Source organism: Xenopus laevis, chromosome 1L (genome assembly GCF_017654675.1).
Source record: "Xenopus laevis strain J_2021 chromosome 1L, Xenopus_laevis_v10.1, whole genome shotgun sequence".
Taxonomy (NCBI): domain Eukaryota; kingdom Metazoa; phylum Chordata; class Amphibia; order Anura; family Pipidae; genus Xenopus; species Xenopus laevis.
The window spans coordinates 729,601-743,478 of record NC_054371.1 but is presented as its reverse complement, the minus strand read 5'-3'; the positions used below and the strand labels follow the sequence as shown (position 1 = coordinate 743,478).

General features: G+C 52.1%; 1 protein-coding gene across 2 annotated transcripts; it reads right to left on the bottom strand.

Moving 5' to 3' along the window:
• Positions 1–689: 689 nt before the first annotated feature.
• Positions 690–12,120, bottom strand: LOC108704851. Of its 2 annotated transcripts, XM_018241546.2 has the most exons (10): positions 10,283–12,113; positions 5,230–5,547; positions 3,555–3,626; positions 3,337–3,417; positions 3,009–3,077; positions 2,802–2,894; positions 2,553–2,636; positions 2,177–2,323; positions 2,005–2,097; positions 690–1,404 (listed from the first exon to the last, which is right to left on the bottom strand). In XM_018241546.2, the coding sequence occupies exons 1-10, from the start codon at positions 10,386–10,388 to the stop codon at positions 1,241–1,243; spliced, it is 1,227 nt and encodes a 408-aa protein (XP_018097035.1). In that variant the 5' UTR covers positions 10,389–12,113; the 3' UTR covers positions 690–1,240. The 2 variants fall into 2 exon arrangements, with proteins under 2 accessions (XP_018097035.1, XP_018097037.1); XM_018241548.2 differs by lacking the exon at positions 2,005–2,097 and having other exon boundaries at positions 10,283–12,120.
• Positions 12,121–13,878: the final 1,758 nt, after the last annotated feature.

Sequence of the window (13,878 nt, the reverse complement as noted above, 5' to 3'; positions counted from 1 at the left end):
ATGTGTCTGTGTGTCTGTACATGTGTCTGTGTGTCTGTACATATGTCTGTGTGTCTGTACATGTCTGTGTGTCTGTACGTATGTCTGTCTGTGTGTCTGTACATATGTCTGTGTGTCTGTACATGTGTCTGTGTGTCTGTATGTATGTCTGTGTGTCTGTACATGTGTCTATGTGTCTGTACATATGTCTGTGTGTCTGTACATATGTCTGTGTGCCTGTACATATGTCTGTGTGTCTGTACATGTGTCTGTGTGTCTGTACATGTCTGTGTGTCTGTACGTATGTCTGTCTGTGTGTCTGTACATATGTCTGTGTGTCTGTACATGTGTCTGTGTGTCTGTACATATGTCTGTGTGTCTGTACATGTGTCTGTGTGTCTGTACATATGTCTGTGTGTCTGTACATATGTCTGTGTGCCTGTACATATGTCTGTGTGTCTGTACATGTGTCTGTGTGTCTGTACATGTCTGTGTGTCTGTACGTATGTCTGTCTGTGTGTCTGTACATATGTCTGTGTGTCTGTACATGTGTCTGTGTGTCTGTACATATGTCTGTGTGTCTGTACATGTGTCTGTGTGTCTGTACATATGTCTGTGTGTCTGTACATGTGTCTGTGTGTCTGTACATGTGTCTGTGTGTCTGTATGTATGTCTGTGTGTCTGTACATGTGTCTATGTGTCTGTACATGTGTCTGTGTGTCTGTACATATGTCTGTGTGTCTGTATGTATGTCTGTGTGTCTGTACATGTGTCTGTGTGTCTGTACATGTGTCTGTATGTGGAGGTGTGACAGACATGCTGTTGGATGAGCACTAGGGGGCAGTCTTTTATCCAGTGTTTCAGAAATGACCATTAGAAGGTGCACAAGTCCAAGGCAGGAATAAACTGCTGCAGGGGTCACAGTGCAACCTGTCTGTCTGTCTGTCTATTGAGGAGGAGGTCAGGCAGAAGAACGGACTGAAAGGAATGAGAATCAGTGCAATAAAGTAAATGTTCCCATTCCTGAAGATTCTCATGTGGAATGTCTGTGTTAAAGGGACAGTACATCTTCCACTAGACATGAGCACAATGGGCTGTAGGGCCCCAGGGGTAGTACAACATAGAGGGGCCCCCGTGCAAGAGCCATTGGGGGCCAGAGGATGCAATGTGACAGTTGGGGGGCTTGGCCCAGTGGCTACTGTTGGTGTCGGACTCATTTAGCTTTATGTATAAGGCACAGGGGCATCAGTGTCAGGAACAGTCACATATCAGGGGGAACAAAGGAATGGCACCTGGGGGGGCTCAGCACCTCCACAATCTCCACAGGCCCCCCCTGCTTTGTCTCGAGGTGGTTTAGTTTCTCCATTTCTGGATGGGTCTCCCCCTCTGCTGCAGTCACTGGGGGGGCAGGATCCAGCAGGTAACCTGAGGGGCACAGACTGGGCATCAATAACAAGTGGGGTACATTATAGTGACGGAGATGATCAATGGTATCAATGAGTGACCTGAATCATTGGGGGTGTCTCATTATCCCACACACTCATTAGCCTTTTCTTTCCATTTCATTCAAATTACAGAACCCCCCCCCCCCCCCCGGATATGGCAAGTTCCCCAGAATTGCAGATAATAGATCCTTGGGGCGCCTACATTTCTTATTCAGTACAAGAGGCACAATTAAAGTCATAGACCCCCTTCCCCCCAGAGACTGCAGCCCCCACTCTGGGACCACTGGAATGGCCCAATCCCTGTTCTCTGGTCCATGGGGGGCGGTACCTTTCTCTGCATATGCCCCACCCCCAGCTATAGAGGAGATGGACTGCTCCAAGTATTATTACTGTAAGAACTGACTGATTGGGACAGTAGAGCCCACCAGGGAACCTTAGCTCTGGGGGTCCACCATCTCAAATACTCAGAACATTATTCCCCATATGGGCCATTTGAGTCAGTCACATATACATATCAGGCTGCTGATGTGGCTGATATATTGGGTGTGTAACACAGACCCCCCCCCCTATCTCTACCTACTTGTGTACATCACAACCAGAACTTCAATTAAAAGGCCCAAGACGATGATGATGATGATGATGAGAATCCAGAAGGGAAATTTCCCATTCTCGGCTGAAAGAGAACAGGGGGTGAGACCTGGGGGCAGATTCTAATATAAAGATAACCCCCCCCCCCAAGGGCAGATACTTACACCTGATACCATACAGGACCAACAAGGAGATGGAATATCCCAACATTAGAAACTTGCTGATATATTTATGGGCCCCAACAAGACCCTCGATCTTCTGTAATATTCCCCAAACTGGGCACTCGGCCCCCAGGCACTGGGACGTCTTCTCTGAAACACGAATGAGACGAGATCAGATCATTGTCTTTATCTCACCCCCCCCCCCAAACCCACAGAACAACCAGGAGCCAAAGGAAACATCCTCTTCTCTCATTCCCCTAATACTCACTGGCAAATAGCCCCCCTGCTGGCTGGGCTCCCCATGTGCTTCCACAGGGGTAAGAAACAGGGGGTACCTCCCATTGGATGTGCCCATCACTTGCACCATTCGGACACTCACCTCCTGAGAAGAAGCTTGTTATGCAAATCACAACGTTGAGGGCCACAGGGGCCAGGAGAAGCCAGTCCATGACACTGTTACTTCCTGGAAACAGACATGGGGGCCATTAGAAGGAGGAGCCAATGCCCCCACTCTGTGGCACTGTACCACTAGAGCTGCCCCATAATGCCCTAGTCCCCTGGTCACAGACTATAACTCCCGTTCAGAGAGGGGTATCGGGGAGTTGTGGGTGAGTGAGGGTCTCCTTACCGTAGAGCAACCAGAGGGTGATGCTGACCATGTGACAAATGAGGAACAAGTACCCAGTGTAACCGAGGGCAACATGGAGGCTCCGCTGACTTCCTGTTCATTCAATGAGACAATGGACAGGTTATGGGGGGGTCAGAGGAAGTGATCTCGTTTATTCCATATTCCATATGGAGCCCAGAGCATGTGTACAGAGAAGGTCAGACTTACTGGAGATAGCTCCACTGATCCCGCTACTGGGACAAAGGCAACAGCATTGACTTTCCAGTGTTTTTGCATCTGCAGAAGAACAAAATGATCCAGTTATGTGTTTCTGTGGTTCTGGAGGGCCCATTTCATACCTTCCACTTCCAGCACTGAACCCCAATAAAATCTTAGGTTTCTGCCTCATCCCAGCAGGGGGCGGGATTTTCATTTCATATTTCCCCAGTGACACAGCTGCTCTTGTGCCCCCCCCATGGCTACAAAGTCTGCATATACAATAACTGCTATCAGCCACACCCCCACATTATGCCACTCACCTAAATTGGCCACTTACCCATCCAGGAGACCAGGTTGCCAAGGAAATGCCCAAGGGAAACAGCAGAAAGACACAGGGCGACAAATCTCCCCCATATTCCTGCAATGAAAGAAGGGGAAAGGGGTGTACCCCACTTGCTTGGTCTCCCAGGGGGCATGGGCGGGGCAGAGAGACAGAGCTACTGACCCAAAGCCTGGAGGTCTCCCAAGGTGGGGCAGAGAGACAGAGCTACTGACCTGAAGACTGGGGGTCTCCATGAGCTGTTGGTCCCACAGAGTGTCCAGGTACAGAAGTGGGGGTCTCAGGAGCTTGATAATTTCAAGACAAATCAACAGATTAAAGAGGGGCCCAAGGGGAAATGAGGGAAAGTTGTAGTTCTAATGATAAAGTAGAGAGGAACATTCATTTTAGCCTTGTTACTATTGGAGGAAACAACATTGTACCAATCAGCCCCCCCCGAAGCCCTGGTGGCTCATGGCCAGTCCCTACCAAACATTGCCATGGGAAGCTGAGAACATGGGGGGCCAGTGTTACCCCGATTTCTCTATCTCACAAGGGCACTCCCTGCTGGTTTCTTGGGTACTATGCTGGACATGGGGGGCACAATCAGCAAAGGTACTATTAATATACTGTATCCCCAACATAGAGGGGGGCAACTGAGAGTATAGTCAGGCCTCTTCTTCTCAGGCAGCTACAAGCTGGAAAGTGTGGTTGCCCTGCATTTATACACATAGCAACTGACTAGAATGTGTAGATGATTAAGGCTTTGCTGGGCACCATGCCAGTTGAGAGACTGGTGAGAGACTTTGTGAGAGACTGGCGAGAGACTGGTGAGAGACTGGTGAGAGACTGGTGAGAGACTGGTGAGAGACTGTGAGAGACTGGTGAGAGACTGTGAGAGACTAGTGAGAGACTGGTGAGAGACTGGTGAGAGACTAGTGAGAGACTGGTGAGAGACTGGTGAGAGACTGGTGAGAGACTGGTGAGAGACTGGTGAGAGACTGGTGAGAGACTGGTGAGAGACTAGTGAGAGACTAGTGAGAGACTAGTGAGAGACTGGTGAGAGACTGGTGAGAGACTAGTGAGAGAATGGCGAGAGACTAGTGAGAGACTGGTGAGAGACTGGTGAGAAACTAGTGAGAGACTGGTGAGAGACTGGTGAGAGAATGGTGAGAGACTAGTGAGAGACTGGTGAGAGACTAGTGAGAGACTGGTGAGAAAATAGTGAGAGACTGGTGAGAGACTAGTGAGAGACTGGTGAGAGACTAGTGAGAGACTGGTGAGAGATTAGTGAGAGACTGGTGAGAGACTAGTGAGAGACTGGTGAGAGACTAGTGAGAGACTGGTGAGAGACTAGTGAGAGACTGGTGAGAAACTGGTGAGAGACTGGTGAGAGACTGGTGAGAGACTGGTGAGAGACTAGTGAGAGACTGGTGAGAGACTAGTGAGAGACTGGTGAGAGATTAGTGAGAGACTGGTGAGAGACTAGTGAGAGACTGGTGAGAGACTAGTGAGAGACTGGTGAGAGACTGGTGAGAGACTGGTGCTAGGGGCAGATACCTGTAGCACATTAAATCGGGTTGAAAAAATACAAAGTCCATCAAGTCCAACCCAGACAGACAGTCAGAGGCTGGGGGGAAAGATACATCAGGCCATGAAAGACAATAAGCTCAGTCAGACCCTCTAGAAACAACTGAACCCCTTTGTATTCTCTTCCCAGGAGATAAAAGACTGTGAAACATCTTGTCCAGAAGCTAAAGGACCCCTACATTCTTGTGCCCGGGGGGACGGGGGTCCATCAGCCTCAGGGACAGAGAAAGTAAGTGCACACATGGACTAACCCCAATCCTATAGAATGACATGGATAATCTGGATTGAGAGGTGACTAAGGAGGAGACTGGGAGGACTCACCAGTTATGGTCAGAACGAGGTTGATCTTGATGGTGTCCTTGTTCCTCCCATCAGAGGAGATGAGTTGCACATAGGTGTAATTACCAGAGTCAGTCTCAGTCACGTTCCTCAGAATGAAGGTGCAGGACTCCTTGGAGAACTCCAACCGCTCTTCATACTCATCATCAGCCAATAAGTGGTCTTCATAGGAGCCAATAACCCCAGAATTGTGTCCCGTTCTCTCCAGGTCAAAGGCCATGTGTAACCCCAAGTTACAAGTCACATTGTGTGGGATGAGGACAGTTGCTCCCAACTCAGCAGATATCTCCTCAGTCACACCTGGGGCAAACACAACCATTTCACTGCTACACACCCCACAAGTGCACAATCCTCTGGAACCCATACTGTGTGTTTGTGTCAGTGTGTGTGTGTCAGTGTGTGTGTGTGTGTGTGTGTGTGTCAGTGTGTGTTTGTCAGCGTGTGTGTCAGTGTGTGTGTGTGTGTGTGTGTCAGTGTGTGTGTGTCAGCGTGTGTCTGTGTCAGCGTGTGTGTGTGTCAGCGTGTGTGTGTGTCAGTGTGTGTGTGTCAGTGTGTGTGTGTGTCAGTGTGTGTGTCTGTGTGTCAGTGTGTGTGTGTCAGTGTGTGTGTCTGTGTGTCAGTGTGTGTGTGTGTCAGTGTGTGTGTGTGTCTGTGTGTGTGTGTGTGTGTGTCAGTGTGTGTCAGTGAGTGTGTGTGTGTGTGTGTGTGTGTGTGTGTGTGTGTGTCAGTGTGTGTCAGTGTGTGTGTGTGTGTGTGTGTGTGTGTCAGTGTGTGTGTGTGTGTGTGTGTGTGTGTGTCAGTGTGTGTGTGTGTGTGTGTCAGTGTGTGTGTCAGTGTGTGTGTGTCAGTGTGTGTGTCAGTGTGTGTGTGTGTGTGTGTGTCAGTGTGTGTGTCTGTGTGTCAGTGTGCGTGTGTCAGTGTGTGTGTGTCTGTGTGTGTGTCAGTGTGTGTGTCTGTGTGTCAGTGTGCGTGTGTCAGTGGGTGTGTGTGTGTGTGTGTGTCAGTGTGTGTGTGTGTGTGTTAGTGTGTGTGTCAGTGCAGCAGAGCTGGGTTGCCACATTGGCTGGAGGCAGGTGTGGGCCAGTGGAGCCCTGAGTTCTGTTCAGACCTGGCCACTATCTGCATGGAGTATTTGTGTTTTCCTCGGTGAGTTACACCCCAAAACCCATAGAGCCGGGGGCATTGGCTCCTGATGAAACTTTAGATTGTAAGCTCCTGGGGCAGTTAATGTCTATAATGTGTTGCCTATTCGCCAGGGCAATATAAAGGATAATATTAAGTTAATAGTTGGACAAATGCTCAGTAAGTTGCCCAAGTGCAGGTAATGTTGGCCAGTCGTGCATTGCACAATTAGGGAATCTCCTCCCTGGTCTTTGTTAGTCGTGTGCAAATAGGCCCGGACTGACAATCTGTGGGTTCTGGCAAATGCCAGAGGGGGTCCCATAGAAAGTCACTATTTAGTGGGCTGATGGGGGGCTGTTTGGGCCTCTATGTGGGCTGATTGGGCCTCTGTGTACCTGAAATGCCAGGGCTTATTTTAATTCTCAGTCCAGACCTGAGTGCCGTGCTTCCTTATCTGCTCTGGGGGGTGGGGTCTGTGAGCTACAAGCACTGTGGCAGCTCCAACTGCCATCAGCTCAGAACAGACAGACAGGACCTGGGCTGCACTTCTGGCACGGAAGCCTGTGTGAGACAGACACATGCAGTACAGACGGACAGGGGCCAAAACACCAGTATCAGAAGGGGCCCAACCACCAGCAGGGACCCAAGCACCAGTATCAGAAGGGGCCCAAGCACAAGCACCAGCAGGGACCCAACCACAAGTACCAGCAGGGACCCAAGCACCAGTATCAGCAGGGGCCCAACCACAAGCACCAGTATCAGAAGGGGCCCAAGCACAAGCACCAGCAGGGGCCCAAGCACCAGTATCAGAAGGGGCCCAACCACAAGCACCAGCAGGGACCCAAGCACCAGTACCAGCAGGGACCCAAGCACCAGTACCAGCAGGGGCCCAACCACAAGTACCAGCAGGGACCCAAGCACAAGCACCAGCAGGGGCCCAAGCACAAGCACCAGCAGGGGCCCAACCACAAGTACCAGCAGGGACCCAAGCACAAGCACCAGTATCAGAAGGGGCCCAAGCACAAGCACCAGCAGGGGCCCAAGCACCAGTACCAGCAGGGGCCCAACCACAAGTACCAGCAGGGACCCAAGCACCAGTATCAGAAGGGGCCCAAGCACAAGCACCAGTATCAGAAGGGGCCCAAGCACAAGCACCAGCAGGGGCCCAAGCACCAGTATCAGAAGGGGCCCAACCACAAGCACCAGCAGGGACCCAAGCACCAGTACCAGCAGGGGCCCAACCACAAGCACCAGCAGGGACCCAAGCACCAGTACCAGCAGGGGCCCAACCACAAGTACCAGAAGGGACCCAAGCACCAGTACCAGCAGGGGCCCAAGCACCAGTACCAGCAGGGGCCCAACCACAAGCACCAGCAGGGACCCAAGCACCAGTATCAGAAGGGGCCCAAGCACAAGCACCAGTATCAGAAGGGGCCCAAGCACAAGTACCAGCAGGGACCCAAGCACCAGTATCAGAAGGGGCCCAAGCACAAGCACCAGTATCAGAAGGGGCCCAAGCACAAGCACCAGTATCAGAAGGGGCCCAACCACAAGCACCAGTATCAGAAGGGGCCCAAGCACAAGCACCAGCAGGGGCCCAAGCACAAGCACCAGCAGGGGCCCAACCACAAGTACCAGCAGGGACCCAAGCACAAGCACCAGTATCAGAAGGGGCCCAACCACAAGCACCAGTATCAGAAGGGGCCCAAGCACAAGCACCAGCAGGGGCCCAAGCACCAGTACCAGCAGGGGCCCAAGCACAAGTACCAGCAGGGGCCCAACCACAAGTACCAGCAGGGACCCAAGCACCAGTATCAGAAGGGGCCCAAGCACAAGCACCAGTATCAGAAGGGGCCCAAGCACAAGCACCAGCAGGGGCCCAACCACAAGTACCAGCAGGGACCCAAGCACCAGTATCAGAAGGGGCCCAAGCACCAGTATCAGAAGGGGCCCAAGCACAAGCACCAGCAGGGGCCCAACCACAAGTACCAGCAGGGGCCCAAGCACAAGCACCAGCAGGGACCCAAGCACCAGTATCAGAAGGGGCCCAACCACAAGTACCAGTATCAGAAGGGGCCCAACCACAAGTACCAGCAGGGACCCAAGCACCAGTATCAGAAGGGGCCCAACCACAAGCACCAGCAGGGACCCAAGCACCAGTACCAGCAGGGGCCCAACCACAAGCACCAGCAGGGACCCAAGCACAAGTACCAGCAGGGGCCCAACCACAAGTACCAGCAGGGGCCCAACCACAAGTACCAGCAGGGGCCCAAGCACCAGTACCAGCAGGGGCCCAAGCACCAGTATCAGAAGCAGCCCAGTGTCCAACATGGTTTATGAAGAGGAAGGGAAGAATCTAAGCTTTGAAATTGTATTGTTACTTTTCAGGATTTTATTGTGGAAACAAAACTGTCCAATCAGTGGGTCAGGCAGATCTGTGTGCCCCTGAAGGGCATTTTATCTGGAATATTTGCCCTGTGTATGTGGATTCAGTACATGTTGGTTCCCAAAGAGCTCTGGGGTCTCCCACTCCTGCAGGGAGTGCCACCTTCAAGCTATCTCCAGCACCTTCACCCTATATCCAGCACCTTCGTCCTATCTCCAGCACCTTCACCCTATCTGCAGCACCTTCACCCTATCTGCAGCACCTTCATCCTATCTCCAGCACCTTCACCCGATCTCCAGCACCTTCACCCTATCTTCAGCACCTTTGTCCTATCTCCAGCACCTTCACACTATCTCCATCACCTTCACCCGATTTCCAGCACCTTCACCCGATCTCCAGCACCTTCACCCTATCTTCAGCACCTTTGTCCTATCTCCAGCACCTTCACACTATCTCCATCACCTTCGCCCGATCTCCAGCACCATCGCTCTATCTCCAGCACCTTCACCTTATCTCCAGCTCTCCTCTACTCACCCTCTATCTTCTTTATTACACATCCTCTGCCTCCAATTCTCATCTTCTACTGCTACTACAACCCATCCTCCACTTACATCTACACATTCTGCATCAGGGGATCAGATATGGGAATATGTTGATGCACAGAGTAGAGCGAAGGATGGGTAGAAGGATCAGAGTATGTTTAGTAAGAGAAGAGGGGGGTGGGGCAGAAAAGGGAGCAGAGGGTGAGCAGTGGAGGAGTAGAGAGGAGGGGTGTTCAATGGAGGGTAGAGGATGAGACTTTGGAGTACTTGGATACAGATAGAGGAGTAGAGGATGATAAATGGGGGAATGCAGAATGTGCAGAGGGGAGTGGAGGATGGGTTGTAGTAGCAGTAGAAGATGAGAATTATTGGGGTACATGAGTATTAGTGAGTATGGTGAGTATAGTGAGTATTAGTGAATATAGTGAGTATATTGAGTACTAGTGAGTATTAGTGGATATATCCAATTTGTCAGAACACTGAGAGAAAACAATCGGAGCAGAGCTTGCTGCTAAGTGTCTCACACTTGATAAAGGACACTTGCCGAAACATGTTGTGTCCAATAAAGAAGACTTAGCAGCAAGCTCTGCTCCGATTGCTTTCTCTCAGTATTCTGACAAATTGGATAAAGTTTCACACCTGGAGCGGAGGAGTTCACGGAGATTGAGAGCACTAAGTTACCATTCCCCAGTCGCACATTCTTTTCTCTCAACTATTAGTGAATATAGTGAGTCAGTGGAGCCTGTCTGGACATGTTAGTTCGTGGCACACAAGGGGTTAATGCATCGTTCTCTAATGAGTTGCACTTACACTAATTACACTAATTACACTAATTACACTAATTACACTAATTACACTAATGACTTGTGCTTTCCCTATAATGAGTAGTGTGGGGAGCAGCAGCAGGAATGATGGGTTAATGGGGTGGGAGGAGTCGGGATATAGAAGTGACGGAGAGAAGAAAAGGCCAGTAGTCGCCTCTTACCTTTACTTGCCCACAGGGTGAGGGAGCCCTGCAGCAGCCGCAGCAGCAGAGTGAGTGCAGGAGACCCCAGTGTCATTGTGTGTCTGTGTGTGTCTGTGTGTGTCATTGTCTGTGTGTGTCATTGTGTGTGTGAGCTGCTGGGAACTTTCGTTTTGTGATTCTTATAGCCCCGCCCCCAGTCCCACTAGTGAATGCTTTCATGGTTGTTGCATCAGCAGCTCATCCCATTGGTGCTCCCTGTCCTCGAATAACAATGCTGTCTGGTTGCTAGAGAAGCTGCCCCTAGTAACCAGGAGTTGGGATTGAATGGGGCTCAGGGGGAGGTGGGAAGGAGGAGTCTAGGGGACACTTCAACCCTAAGGGGCCCCTGATTAACCCTTTCCTGTTGCAGGATTCAAGAAAAGTAAGTGTGAGCTCTGTGGGTTTAATGTTTGTGGATAATGAACAAGTGGGCATACGGGGGTAAGAGTGCTGGGTATAGAGGGGGGTTTCTTGTTTTACCTCCTGTCACCCCCTCCCACAGCCCCCCCCCCAGCAGGACAGACTGCACAATGGAGGAGGAACAAATATGGTGGCCATGTTGGATCACATGGACAGAAGTTGGGGGGCACAAGGTGGGGTTTTGTGGGGTGAGGGGCCAAACACTGAATATGGGGCCCAGTTACTCACATGTTCCTGGCTCCTCCCACAAGTTCTGCTGGTTCCTCGTGGCTGGGGGGCTGTTTATTTAACACCAGGGGCCCCAGGAAGTGGCCCTCCAACATCCCACCCACCCAGCAACCCCCACACTGCACTTCTGCCCCCTTTGCTCACTGGGGGAGGAATTCATTCCTGTTGGACCCGCCCCCCTAAGTCATAAAGCAAGTCATGCAGGGGGGGGTCCTGTTGCCATGGATACTGGGGGTGTATGAATGGAGGGTTCCCAAAGGTCTGAGGGGCTGCCAGACCCCAAAATCAGGAGGTGAGGAGGTGCAGGAGAGCATGGGGTTGGTAGAGGAAAGTGAGTGGCTCCTCGTGGGAGGGAACAAGATATTGGCCCCTGGGAATGAGCCTCATTGGCCCCTACTGGTTTTGGGGAGGCCCCAGGTTTAGCTCTGGCCTTTGCTTCTCCTCAATAAGATAAAAGCAGCGGCGCCAATACACTTTCTTCTCATTGGCCCTCAGGCTGCCACTCACTAGGGCCACAATTCGCTATTGAGGTAAGTGGGAGGGGCTGCTCAGAGATCTCCTCCTATCAGGGCTGTGGAGGGGCCACATTTAATGGAGTCTGGGCCCCTCAGGTTCAGTTGAGTTCCCCTATAAGTGGCACAAACACTCAATTACCACTGGGTCAGTACCACTGGGTCAGTACCACAGGGTCAGTAGCAATGGGTCGGTACCACTGGGTCAGTACCACTGGGTCGGTACCACTGGGTCAGTACCACAGGGTCAGTAGCAATGGGTCGGTACCACTGGGTCAGTACCACTGGGTCAGCACCACTGGGTCAGTAGCAATGGGTCGGTACCACTGGGTTGGTACCACTGGGTCAGTAGCAATGGGTCAGTACCACAGGGTCAGTAGCAATGGGTCGGTACCACTGGGTCAGTAGCAATGGGTCAGCACCACTGGGTCAGTAGCAATGGGTCAGTACCACTGGGTCAGTACCACTGGGTCGGTACCACTGGGTCAGTACCACTGGGTCAGTAGCAATGGGTCGGTACCACTGGATCGGTACCACTGGGTCAGCACCACTGGGTCAGTAGCAATGGGTCAGTAGCAATGGGTCAGTACCACTGGGTCAGTACCACTGGGTCGGTACCACTGGGTCGGTACCAATGGGTCAGCACCACTGGGTCAGCACCACTGGGTCAGTAGCAATGGGTCAGTACCACTGGGTCAGTACCACTGGGTTGGTACCACTGGGTCGGTACCAATGGGTCAGCACCACTGGGTCAGTAGCAATGGGTCAGTACCACTGGGTCAGTACCACTGGGTCAGTACCACTGGGTCGGTACCAATGGGTCAGCACCACTGGGTCAGTACCACTGGGTCAGTACCAATGGGTCAGCACCACTGGGTCAGTACCACTGGGTCAGTACCAATGGGTCAGCACCACTGGGTCAGTAGCAATGGGTCGGTACCACTGGGTCAGTACCACTGGGTCGGTACCACTGGGTCAGTACCACAGGGTCAGTAGCAATGGGTCGGTACCACTGGGTCAGTACCACTGGGTCAGCACCACTGGGTCAGTAGCAATGGGTCGGTACCACTGGGTTGGTACCACTGGGTCAGTAGCAATGGGTCAGTACCACAGGGTCAGTAGCAATGGGTCGGTACCACTGGGTCAGTAGCAATGGGTCAGCACCACTGGGTCAGTAGCAATGGGTCAGTACCACTGGGTCAGTACCACTGGGTCGGTACCACTGGGTCAGTACCACTGGGTCAGTAGCAATGGGTCGGTACCACTGGATCGGTACCACTGGGTCAGCACCACTGGGTCAGTAGCAATGGGTCAGTAGCAATGGGTCAGTACCACTGGGTCAGTACCACTGGGTCGGTACCACTGGGTCGGTACCAATGGGTCAGCACCACTGGGTCAGCACCACTGGGTCAGTAGCAATGGGTCAGTACCACTGGGTCAGTACCACTGGGTTTACGGGTACCACTGGGTTGGTACCACTGGGTCGGTACCAATGGGTCAGCACCACTGGGTCAGTAGCAATGGGTCAGTACCACTGGGTCAGTACCACTGGGTCAGTACCACTGGGTCGGTACCAATGGGTCAGCACCACTGGGTCAGTACCACTGGGTCAGTACCAATGGGTCAGCACCACTGGGTCAGTACCACTGGGTCAGTACCAATGGGTCAGCACCACTGGGTCAGTATCACTGGGTCAGTACCACTGGGTCAGTACCAATGGGTCAGCACCACTGGGTCAGTACCACTGGGTCAGTACCAATGGGTCAGCACCACTGGGTCAGTATCACTGGGTCAGTACCACTGGGTCAGTACCACTGGGTCGGTACCACTGGGTCAGTACCACTGGGTCAGTACCACTGGGTCGGTACCACTGGGTCAGTAGCAATGGGTCAGTAGCAATGGGTCAGTACCACTGGGTCAGTACCACTGGGTCAGTACCACTGGGTCGGTACCACTGGGTCAGTACCACTGGGTCAGTACCACTGGGTCGGTACCACTGGGTCAGTAGCAATGGGTCAGTAGCAATGGGTCAGTACCACTGGGTCAGTACCACTGGGTCAGTACCACTGGGTCGGTACCACTGGGTCAGTACCACTGGGTCAGTACCACTGGGTCGGTACCACTGGGTCAGTAGCAATGGGTCAGTAGCAATGGGTCAGTACCACTGGGTCAGTACCACTGGGTCGGTACCACTGGGTCAGTACCACTGGGTCAGTAGCACATATCCAGGTACAAATAGTATGTTCCAGGGATCAAGTGATTAGGAAAGTGTAAGTCACATGATACAAGTTGTAGACAAATCACAGGCTGTTGCTCAAGTCTAATTCTTGTCACACGTCAGATGTTTTTCAGTAAATACACAAGCGACTGGTCTGAATACACGAGACTGTGTATAATACATAGTGGGACAGTCCC

Bases quoted from the DNA above. Each gene is read 5' to 3' on its own strand.
- LOC108704851 (XM_018241546.2), bottom strand. From the start codon at position 10,388: ATGACACACACAGACACACACAGACACACAATGACACTGGGGTCTCCT. The intron at 2,895-3,008 runs GTAAGTCTGACC...TTGAATGAACAG, and splicing joins GATCAGTGGAGCTATCTCCA to GAAGTCAGCGGAGCCTCCAT. The intron at 1,405-2,004 runs GTAGGTAGAGAT...TGTGCCCCTCAG, and splicing joins TCTGGTTGTGATGTACACAA to GTTACCTGCTGGATCCTGCC.